This window comes from Leptodactylus fuscus, chromosome 4, assembly GCF_031893055.1.
Source record: "Leptodactylus fuscus isolate aLepFus1 chromosome 4, aLepFus1.hap2, whole genome shotgun sequence".
Taxonomy (NCBI): domain Eukaryota; kingdom Metazoa; phylum Chordata; class Amphibia; order Anura; family Leptodactylidae; genus Leptodactylus; species Leptodactylus fuscus.
Window position 1 is genome coordinate 26,878,457 of NC_134268.1, and position 11,626 is coordinate 26,890,082.

At 41.1% G+C, this 11,626-nt stretch overlaps 1 protein-coding gene across 1 annotated transcript in view; it reads right to left on the reverse strand.

Moving 5' to 3' along the window:
- Positions 1–9,720, reverse strand: part of LOC142200097 (fibrocystin-L-like) — a 169,166-nt gene extending 159,446 nt beyond the window's left edge. Inside the window, exons 1-5 of the mRNA XM_075270161.1 lie at positions 9,672–9,720; positions 8,488–8,568; positions 7,306–7,450; positions 5,524–5,632; positions 59–116 (exon numbers count right to left, since the gene is read on the reverse strand). Of these exons, the coding sequence (XP_075126262.1) occupies positions 59–116; positions 5,524–5,632; positions 7,306–7,450; positions 8,488–8,568; positions 9,672–9,720 (442 nt within the window). The remainder of the gene's footprint in view (positions 1–58; positions 117–5,523; positions 5,633–7,305; positions 7,451–8,487; positions 8,569–9,671) is intronic.
- Between the last annotated feature and the right edge of the window lie 1,906 nt (positions 9,721–11,626).

Here is an 11,626-nt window from a genome sequence, read left to right on the forward strand (position 1 = left end):
TATAAAATATTTAACCGTCTGAAAAATCTCAATAAAATCATTTGAAAGTCATAAATACCTGGAGTCCCAGCAACTGGTCCTATACTGTTAATCACTGGGGTCGAAGTTGCTTGCGGCTGGAATAACATAATGTAAAAATAACTGTAGTACTGCTTAGTACGATACATTGATATGTTTTTCCTTAAATAAAGTAAATCTTATTGTGCAAAATATCTGATGTGTTTTTCTTCAGGTCTGTAACTCTATAGAGGATGCCCATTGCTTTTCCTCCCAGGTTTTGGAAGCTCAGATTTCTATTATTCCTAAGGAAGGCAAAGACCCAACTCAATGCGGAAGCTACCATCCCATCTCCCTGCTAAACGTAGATGTTATACTATATGCCATATTAGTGGCTAATAGATTAAAAACCTTACTTCCCTCACTGATCTACCCAGAACAGGCAGATTTTGTAACTGGCAGAGAGCACAAACATAACACCCAGCACATACTCCACTTGATCCAATGTTGGTTCTTCTATCAACAGTTGCCGAAAAAGCTTTCAATCGAGTAGACTGGACCTTTATGACAATGACATTACGTCATGTTTGGTCAGAAGGTTTTGGCTCTGTACTCTAGACCTAACACCAAGATTAGGTTTAATGGATGCCCCTATTGTTTAATATTAAAATTGGCGCTAGCCAGGGCTGTCCACTATCCACCTTACTTTTTGTACTGTCCATTGAGACATTAATGCAGAATATATGACAGGATTAGAGATGAGCGAGTAGCACTCGATCGAGTAGGTATTCGATTGAATACTACGGTATTCGAAATACTCGTACTCGATCGAGTACCACTCGCTGTTCAAATGTAAAAGTTTAATGCAGAACCAGTATTGATTGGCCGAATGCTATACAGTCGGCCAATCAATGCTGATTCTTCTCCTACCTTTAGAAGTCTTCTCCGTGCAGCTTCCCCGCGGCGTCTTCCGGCTCTTCATTCACTCTGCCAGGCATCGGGCCTGGGCAGAGCTGACTGCACATGTCCACTTGTAGTGCGGGCATACGCAGTCGTCTCTGCCAAGGCCCGATGCCTAGCAGAGTGAATGAAGGGCTGGAAGACGCCGTGGGGACGCTGCAAGAAGAAGACTTCTCGGAGGATCCAGCCCGATCCTCACTCGTGGACTTGGTAAGTATAATTTGATCGAACATTGCCTACCCCTGAAACGAGCATTTCCCCCCCCATAGACTATAATAGGGTTCGATATTCGATTTGAGTAGTCTAACATTGAGGGGCTACTCAAAACGAATATTGAACCTCAAAAATTTTACTGTTCGCTCATCTCTAGACAGGATCCATTTTTGAAGGGTTTGGTAAGTGGAGAGGTATGTCATAGTAAGGTCCCATTTGCAGACGACCTACTAATAATCCTTACCAATCCATCGGTTGCTCTACCACATATAGCCACAACCCTTACGGCCTTCGATACCTTCTCGAATTAAAATTAATACCTTAAAATCCAAAGGCTTATGTGTCTTTTGTCCCCCATCGCTTAAATCTGAGTTATAGGCCACTTCCCCATTTCCACTGTGTCACGACTCTATTAAATACTTGGGATTAAACTTAACAACCTATTGAAATCAAAGTTTTTGGACTCCCATTGTGCCAAAACATGTTGGGCGGTCACCTTACGACTCCATACTAATTGATGGGGCTTAGGGAGCCTGCACACGGAGTTTATGCTCCGCTCATTCTGAACGTAAACTCGTTCAGCGCGAGCGGCGTTAAAACAGATCCTATTGATTTCCATGGGTGCCGGCATATGCGCATATCACAGTGAAAGCAATAGGTAAAAAAAAGCCTCCCATTGATTTCAATGGGGAGTGCGCGTATGCCGGCACCCATTCAAGTCAATGGGATCTGTTTTTTACACCGCTCACTCTGAACGAGTTTACGTTCAGAATGAGCGGAGCGCAAACTCTGTGTAAAGGTTCCCTTACTCTGAGTTCACACAACACCCCTCTCCTTCCAGACTAATTTATTAACATATCAATCGATTAAGGCTATATACCTGGGAGCACTGAGGCAGGTGTCTAGCAATGCACTACTTCATGGCTAGAGCAGCTTCTATTCTGGAAGCAAAGTACACCAAGACCTCTCTCTTCTCTACTCCAATCTTCTGCGTGAACTAGGCACGGAGCTTCCCTCATACGTACAAAAATGGGAGGCAGAACTTCAAATGTCCCTTACCCCTGGAGTAATATCCTCTGTTCTCAAGTGCTCCATGTGCCCTTCTAGATGTGTATGCTTGCAAGAGTCGAGCTTCAACTTGGTCAATAGATGGTATAAAATGCCCATTATAATTCATAAGTTCTTCCCCTTTGTATTGGTGCTGCCATAAGGCCCTAGGCTCCTATTTGCATATTTGGTGGGAATGCAAAAATATATCCTCCCTGGCTGTCTCTGATTGGAGCTCTGAATCACACCCCCTGCAGCCTTGGACATCCAAAATTCTCACATCCAAACTTCATCCCCCATCAGTTGCCCCCAGTTTAATGTCCTCCTCCAGTTGTCCCCATTTTAATGTTCTCTTCCAGCTACACCCCGGGTTTAATGTCCCTCTCCAGTTGCCCCCAGTTTAATATCCTTCTTCATCTGTCCCCCAGTTTTATGTTCTTCTTCATATGCCCCCACAGTGTAATGTCCTCCTCTATCTGCCCCCGAAGTTTAATATTCCCCTTATATGCTTTCCCAGTTTATTTTTCCCAGTTTTTATTTTTTGGACGTGGCAGAAAAGTTGTGACAAAAAAACGCTGCATTTTACAGTGCATGCAAAGTGGATGGGATTCTGGATAATGGGATGGGATTCTGGATGGGATTCTGGGATCCACACATTGGAGAAAAAATCAGCAGCAAAAAAAGCTGCATTTTTAAAAAAGATCCCATTTGTGAAAATCATAGAATGTCAAGTATATCCGTCAATTATATCTTTTTTCTGTACAGGTATGATAAGGAAGTGCAAGAAAAATGTGGAAAAAACATGATGTTTCTGTTTCGTTTTGTTCCAAAGTTTTTCTTTGCTTCATTTCGCTATGTTGGGCCTTACCCTCAGTGTTTAAATAATAGTGTCATACAGTAAATCGTTGGTGGCCTGGGGTGTTGAAGGGGTTATGTCCCCGACCCCTTTGTTTTTTCTTTAATTGCAGATTATGAGCCCCACATAGAGCTCACAATGTACATTTTTTCCTTATCAGTATGTCTTTGGAGTATGGGATGGAAATCCATGCAAACACGGGGAGAACAAACAAACTCCTTGCAAATGTTTTTTTTTGCCCTCGGCAGAATTCGAACCAAGGACTCCAGTGCTGCAAGAATACAGTGCTAACCACTGAGCCACTATCAGTGACCCCTTTCTATCTCTGGTGCACAAAAGGATGTGCAGGATTGAAATCTAAGCCAAATTCAGTTATGAGTCAACTCTCCTTTTTTGGTAGGAGTTAAAGTAAGTCTCTCATCCCTGCCCTGATCCCGACTCACTTTTCTCAAAACCAGCTAGCAGGTTGGAAAATTCTTGAATTTTTCCAGCACCTGTTATGTAAATGGTGTGCGCCAAAAACCAGGCAATCCTGCACCAATTAATCTGAACATTGGAACCTACACAAAGTCGACCAATCTTCAGGATAAAATGTGCATTAAGTGTTTCCAAAACTGCAAACTCATTTAGACTAAGGGTGCATTCACACTGAGTAAACGCTAGCTTATTCTGAACGTAAAACACGTTCAGAATAAGCGGCGTCTAAAGCAGCTCCATTCATTTCTATGGGAGCGGGGATACGAGCGCTCCCCATAGAAATGAATGGGCTGCTTCTTTCACTCCGTGCAGTCCCATTGAAGTGAATGGGGAGTGCCGGCGTATACGGCAAGCTCTGCTCATGCCGGAGCGTACACGCCGGCACTCCCCATTCACTTCAATGGGACTGCACGGAGTGAAAGAAGCAGCCCATTCATTTCTATGGGGAGCGCTCGTATCCCCGCTCCCATAGAAATGAATGGAGCTGCTTTAGACGCCGCTTATTCTGAACGTGTTTTACGTTCAGAATAAGCTAGCGTTTACTCAGTGTGAATTCACCCTTAGGCCACAAATAGAGAAACGCAGCTAAAATCGATGCAGAAAAAAAAAAGTTTTTTTTTTCATTGAGTTTTTGCAGTGTGTTTCTCTGCTTTTTTCTTTCCTAAATTGGAAGAGTAGGCAAGAAAAACCGCGCTTCTTGTGGATCTTTGAAAAATCGGATATATCTTCTGTCACTGGAGCGTATATATGCTTAGACTGATAAACCGAGTTTGTTGGCAGCGTATCAACGTAAAACGAGCCCAGGTCGATGAGTGCAGCTGGTGGGATTTGGATATACCAATAATGGTAGTTGATAGCGCTCACTCAGGGCTACAAAGATTGCTTCAATAAGGTAAGTATTTATTTATTTGAATGACTTGTTTCGGGGTATAGGAGCCAAAACAAAATACTCCACCCCTTTATCAGATCTAAAAATATACACAAAAGGCTTCACTAGTAACTGCATGAATATAAAAGTATTATATATATATATATATATATATATATATATATATATATATATATATGTGTGTGTATATAAAAATAATTTTACATCTTTAAAAATACATTGTACATAAATTCATATAGTTGTCAATATTGACAATAGTTGTGCACATAAATTCACAATAAGGAACATAAAGACATGTAAATTGGTGAGGTGTAGATGCCATACTGTATTTTTTATACATTGGTATTAACCCATAGTTAAGTCATTGTGACCAAAAAATCATGTCCTATTAGACATGAAACCAGATAGAATAAGGGAATGGGCTTTTTTGGGAACCGCAGTTTGCTGGACGCCAGAATATTTTTTATTGTTCTGGCCCTACGATAGGTAATAGTTGGTTCACTGGGTAAAAGTTTCTTTCCTGTTAAATCTATCACAGCTTAAATTGACATGTTGCATTTTGAATGCGTTTTTGTAACTGCAGCTTTTGCCAAGCTCTTTGTGAGGATGAGAATAAACAGAAGCAGCCCAAACCTCTGCATTTCTGCAATGTAGGGCCTTAGCCTACAGACCCTTGCAGACTACTGTGACCATGTTCAGTCTGCTATCCCTGTATTTCACTGATAACAAACTGACCCATTCTTTTCTATGGGCCCGTACACACGGCCATGAATTTCACAGTCCTGTGTGTGGGGCGCAGAATGTAGAATAGTTCCCCTATTCCTGTCCTATTCTGTGGCACTTTCCTCCGTGGTTCCTATTGATTTAACGAAAGGAGCTGCAGAAGCAGAGCCCGGGTACGGACGGCACATGGGGAACATCCCCATAACCCCTGTTTGCTGCCCGTGCTTTTAATTCACGCCAGGCCGGTTGCACCCGGTCATCTGCAACCAGCCTTAAATGTATTAGAATTTAGGGCAAATGCTCAGTCATTAATGGTATATATCATGTAGGAAAAAATTAGTAACAAACTGCATTACCATACCCGGAACATACACCACCAGTACAGATAGGATCCATAACAGGTGTTGCTGGGGGACACAGGAACGCCATCAACACTCACATTCACCTTGTAAGGATCATCTGGCATGGGTCTGTAACACAGGAAAATAGTATTTTATTTTTATGGGGTTTTTTTATAATCATGCATTCATTCTTGGGTATTAAAAGAAACTTGCCAGAAAACACATCACATAAAGCCTTTCGTAAAAATTAAAAACGCAAAACCTGTTTTTCAGTATTACTTTCACCGCTATGATATGATAGATTGAATTTGCAGGCCCAAAACATGAATTCAACTTGTTTATTAACATGTCCATTTTTTTTATGTTCCGTTTTTCCTGGAGATATCGGTGCCATTGGTTTCAGCACCAGAACCCCTTGGTTGTGAGACGCTAGGCTATGAGGAACGCCCCCCGCCTCCCCTCCCTAATAGTACTTGTACTGTCAGAGGGAACATTCCTCATGGTCCAGGGATGACAATGTGTAGTAAGCTCCGTTCTTCTGACAGTGAAGGGATATTAATGCCGAAATTAACTGCACCAACATCTCTGATACCCGGGCGCTTTCTATCAGTATATAATACTGTTTTCATAGTCAGGATGCTAGTTTTCTAGTACATACTTCTTATTCATTTCATCATATCCAATGTTAATGGAACCAGACATGCAACTATACAAGGTGCAGAGGCTGTGGGGACCCAAAGTGTCCTGTACAGCATATGGGAAATATATGCAAATCTGTGCCCTAAGATGTAAATAGGAAAACAGTGCCTCTGTTTGCTGCCCTCTATGGGTAGCTCCCTTGAACATTATGCTCGACTTTTTCAACAAGCCTTTGTTGCTACGACATGGGCTTGTTGAAAAAGTTGGGCATGATGTTCAAGGGAGCTACCCATAGAGGGCAGCAAACAGAAGCACTGTTTTCCTATTTACATCTTGGGAAAAAGATTTGCATATTTTTCTCATAATCCCCCTAGTGGAACGAAAAAGGCTTTTTGTAAGACTCCATACACCTAAGAAGGTAATCTCTCCTTAGTGAGTGATATTATCCCCAGAACCTGTACAGCATAATAATATGGCAGTATTATACATAGCATCAGGATTAGGGTTGAGCCGATCTTGAGATTTCAAGATCGATTATAAAATCCGATTTCCGATCATTTTCCAGCCGATCTCGATCCTGATCGCGATCGTGAAATTTGCTCGATCGCCGATCGGAATCCGATCCTTTCCAAACCCGATCCTCAAACCTAGTCAATGCTTCTCTATGGGAAAAGTCACTTTTAGGGTTGAGCCGATCTTGAGATAACCTCCGATCTCGATCCCGCTGGAAAAGATCGGGTCGGAATCCCAATTGCGATCGTGAAATTTACTCGATCGCCGATCGAAATCCGATCTTTTCCAATCCCGATCGCTCAATCCTAATCAGGATCCAAGAGCATCAGGTTACACCTCTGAACTCTCAGCCAGTTGTTAAGAGTGGCCTACTACATGCTAGTCTTTATTCTGTAACTGGCTCCATTGCCTGCCAGTAAAGACCCCAGCTTCAACACCACCACAGGTACGGCCCAAGCAAATGTACTTTATTATCAACCAATATTGACCGTATTGTAATATGGTTAACACAGGACTAAAGAGATCCAGATGCCACCCCCATCCTACCTACACCTAATACAAGGCACAAGTCCAAAGAGTTTTTGGTGCTGTCAATAAGTAATGGAAGTAAAGGTTACGTTCACCAGGAATTAGATGAAGAGGCCGAGTACCTGGTGACGCAGATGATCTGAGTAGCATGGCTGGAATCTTTCTCTACATCACATGGGACCGAAAGAGTCGATGAAATCAGCAGGACTCTATTGCCCAGATTGGTATTTCCATCTCCATAGTTGAACTGGTTGGCGGCTGCAAAGCCTAAAGAGCGAAAGATAAGCAGAGAGTCAAGCGAGTCAACTGTACAAGTTATATCAATATACTGTATGACATAAAAACTACATATAGCACATGTGAGATCAGATCACAGGCTCTCGTGTCATGGAAATGCTCCTTGGCTTTGTAAGAAATCTTTAAGTGAAATTGTAAAATCCAACTTGCTCAGTCCATCTTTAATCCTAACAGCAGAAGTCATGGAGAAGTTGAGAAGTAGCCGTAAAGATGTCTTACAGAGAACCTGTCACAGATCTTGTCACAGATTGACCCTTTGCAGTGTAACACCTGACTATTTTTATGGGAATATACAGCAAATTTGTGCTGTGAAAATATATGGAAATTTTTGTTATGTCTGCACATATTATCATGGCATCCTTAACCTTTCCCCACCAGGCAGTTTTCAATTTTAATTTTTGACCCCCAGCCTTCCAAACCCCATAATTTTGTTATTTTTCTTTAATATGAAAGCCTAATGTTTGGGGCAAATTGAAATTTGTAATGGTACCATTTATTATTCTGCACTATGTACTGGGAAGCTGTAAAAAAAAATTCAGAATGGGCTGGAACTGGTGAAAAACTTTGTGTGATTTTCTTATAGGCTTTATTTTTACAGCATTCAATGTGCAGCCACAATGACATGTCATCTGTATTTTATGGGTCAGTACAATTCCAGGGATACCAAATTTACATAGTTTTTAACTACAGATGAGCAAAATTTTTGAAAATTCGATTTGTTCGCTTTTCCCCCCATAGACTATAATGGGGTTTGAAATCCGTTCGAACAGTCGAACAGTGTGCGGCTGTTCGAATCGGATTTCGAACCTCGGACATTTTAGTGTTCGCTCATCTCTAGTTATGACTAGACACTTTCTTAAATGTAACACATCTTGGGCATGTAATGTGAAATCAAGTAGGATCAAAGGAGATCAGAGGATGAAAGGAAGAATTGCTGAGATATTTTTATAATTTTTTGTCTAAATTCTCACAATGTACTAAGGATAACTGGTAAAGTAATGTCCTACCTTGTCCTTTGATTGTAAGTCTTGTTGCTCCATTCAAGCTGCCATAATTTGGCGAAATCTGGAAGACCTTGACTTGTCCATCTGCAAAGAAAGTCAAAGATATGGGACAAAGTTTAGTATGTTAACAACAATGTCAACATGTTTTACGTGTTTTGTGTGGGAGTTTTTTCAGTTTTTTTGTCTCAGTTGAAAATAATTCTACATTTTATTTGTTTTCTCTTTTTCTGGCAATTGGTTTATGGATGAATTGTGTTTGTACCTAAAAGTTGTTGGAAATAGTCAACGCATTTTATGCTAATTGTAGTCATTAAGGATTTAAGGTTTATAAGGTTCTTGAACAGGTGTAAGGCAAATGCATATAACATTGGGGGTTGCACAGAACTATCTGCTAAATACAATGATGTATGTAAGGAGAGCATATTACAGATATAAAAGGATGTTGGTTCCCATGCTCTGACAGCATTGGCCATATTATGGCCTGATGAAGACACCTGATTGGTGTCGAAACGCGTAGCCTTTAATTGTCCAAACTGCTATTTGTAACCAATAAACACAACACTCCAACCTCAAGAATATTACCTCGTTGTGCGGTATCCTTACAGTAGCGCTCCGTACTATTGTCCCGGTTTTTATTATTATTTTTTACTCATATTATAGATCTAGTTCTGTACTGCTATTAGTCAAAATGCATAAAAAAATATTGAACCATTTAGCTAACAGGATGAATTAATAGCTATAAATCTGTCATATTGCTGGATTATTATTGAGATAGAGCCTGGGACCACTGCAGCATCCTCTGCTACTTTGGTGGGCTAGTGCAACACTTGGAATGAACCTTAAAATGGGTAAGCCAGTGCTGCGTTAACCTTCCAATACATATTCAATAGCAGTCAATTAGATTTTTCGTCACTAGCTATATTTTCCAATGATCTGACATACATGCACTCTTGGACAATGTGTGTATTTATTTCAATAGAGACAGGTGATAAGCGACTGCCAGGCAAAGCTAATGCTGCTTATCTCCCGCCATCTATTCGAAACAGATCCTGGGGTAGGGGAGATGCACTGAGAAATTTTTTTTTAAAAAAATTTGATAATTTTTGCAAAATGGAATTATCTGTGTTTTCCCAAAAAATCCTGTTATGTAAGATAAATGTATTTTATATTTGTATATAACTACTTACATGTCATGTGAATGGAGACACACAGAAGAAGAATCACCGCCGGAGACATGGTGTCACACTCGGTGTCTGGCTCCAGCCGTAGCTACAGATATAACAGATGGAAACATGGCAGTGTTACTTACACATTTACTTTGCATTTACATTTACATTTAATTTGATGACGTACCCTTAGAATAGAATTAGAGATGAGATAATTAAAGATCAGACACCCAGGCCTCTGGCCGGTCAGTAGGGTTGAGCCGATCTTGACTTTTCAGGATCGATTTTGAAATCTGATTTCCGATCATTTTTCATTCGAACCCGATCTCGATCCCAATTCCGATCCCAATGCAAGTCAATGGGATTTTTTTTACTAATCTTAGATCAGATTTTAAAAACAATCCTATTCACTATAAAGCATGGAATCTAACAATTGAACGCTTTAATTGTTAGACTCCACGATGTGTAGTGATTTTTTTTTTTTAATCAGTAAGTAGCGAGAGGATTTTTTTAAAATCCTCTGGCTACTTAGTCCCCCCTGGTGTAAGTACCTGCAGAGATGGCTGGTCCGGCACTCAGTGTTCTCGTTCTTCTAAGCCTCACTGCTCCCTGCCTCCCAGGTTAGGAGAGTGTGGGCTGGTTAGGAGAGTGTGGGTGGGTACTGGGAGGGGAGATGTCACGTCTCCCCACCCTGTACCCGCCCACACGCTCCTAAGTCACAAGCCCCGCCTTCTTCCTAGCTCTTTAACACTAACCTGGGAGGCGGGGGCAGCGAGGCAAAGAAGAACGAGAACACCGGGCACCAGACCAGCCATCTCTGCAGGTAAGTAACTACTAGAGGTGTTAGCTAGTCTCCCATTAGAATAAATGGACACTTCCATTCATTCCTATGGAACCACAGCGCACCTTCACACTGAGTATACACTCCACTCAGAATGAGCGGAGCGTATACTCAGTATAAAGGCTAACATTGTTAGCTTTTCCCACAATGCTTGGCCTGTAGCAAAGCATTGTGGGAAATAATCACTGATCTCGATCCCACCTAAAAAGATCGTGCTCGGATTTCTGATCGCGATCGTGAAATTTTCTGAATCGCCGATCGGAATCCGATCTTTTCCAAACATGATCGCTCAACCCTACCGGTCAGCCATTTGAAGAGGCAGTATTGTTCAGGTGAGCACTGTCACCTCTACGGTACTTTTCAGACACAGGGTTGCACATTTATATAGCGGCTGTGCTTCACACCATGATGATTGATGAATGTGGCATCACATGTTATGTAATCCACATCCCACGATACATGAGATTCCCAGGTGTTTGGACCCTCACGGATCTTCAATTGTTGACTTATCAGTTTACAAGTCCTGGAAAAACCCCTTAAACATTGAGATGTGACAGCAGTCATCCCCATTATATAACATCTCACTATCCTATAATAAGTATATTATTAATACTTGTATTTCCAATATCTACAATGTAAATGTACAGAAGATTAAATGAATTAGGTTCCTGGTAACAATACAATTTTAGGTTAAGCCCCCACTTTGCGGAAACAGCTTTTTTTTTGTTGCAGATTTTTTTGCGGTTTTTTGAGCCAAAATGGCTACAAAAGGAATGGGAAATATATAGGAAGCTATTATACTTCTTCCTTCTATGCAATCCACTCCTGCTTTGGCTCAAAAAACCGCAACAAAATCTGCAACAAAAAAGCAGCATTTCCGCCACATGGGGCTTTTTAGGCTAACTTGGTTTCTTGGACAGCCCATATTTTTTTCTTACAAAATAGAAAACCATAATAATTTATGAAGATTACTAGCAAGTCTGTGCATAGGTGAGAAAAAAAAACATAAGAACACATTTTCCACATTTACAAAATTACGGTACGTACAATCACAACAACCTGTACAAGTTCCTTCAGCCCTACAGACAATCCTGCTCCGGAGTATAATGCAACTCACTAAGGGTAAGGCTGCACA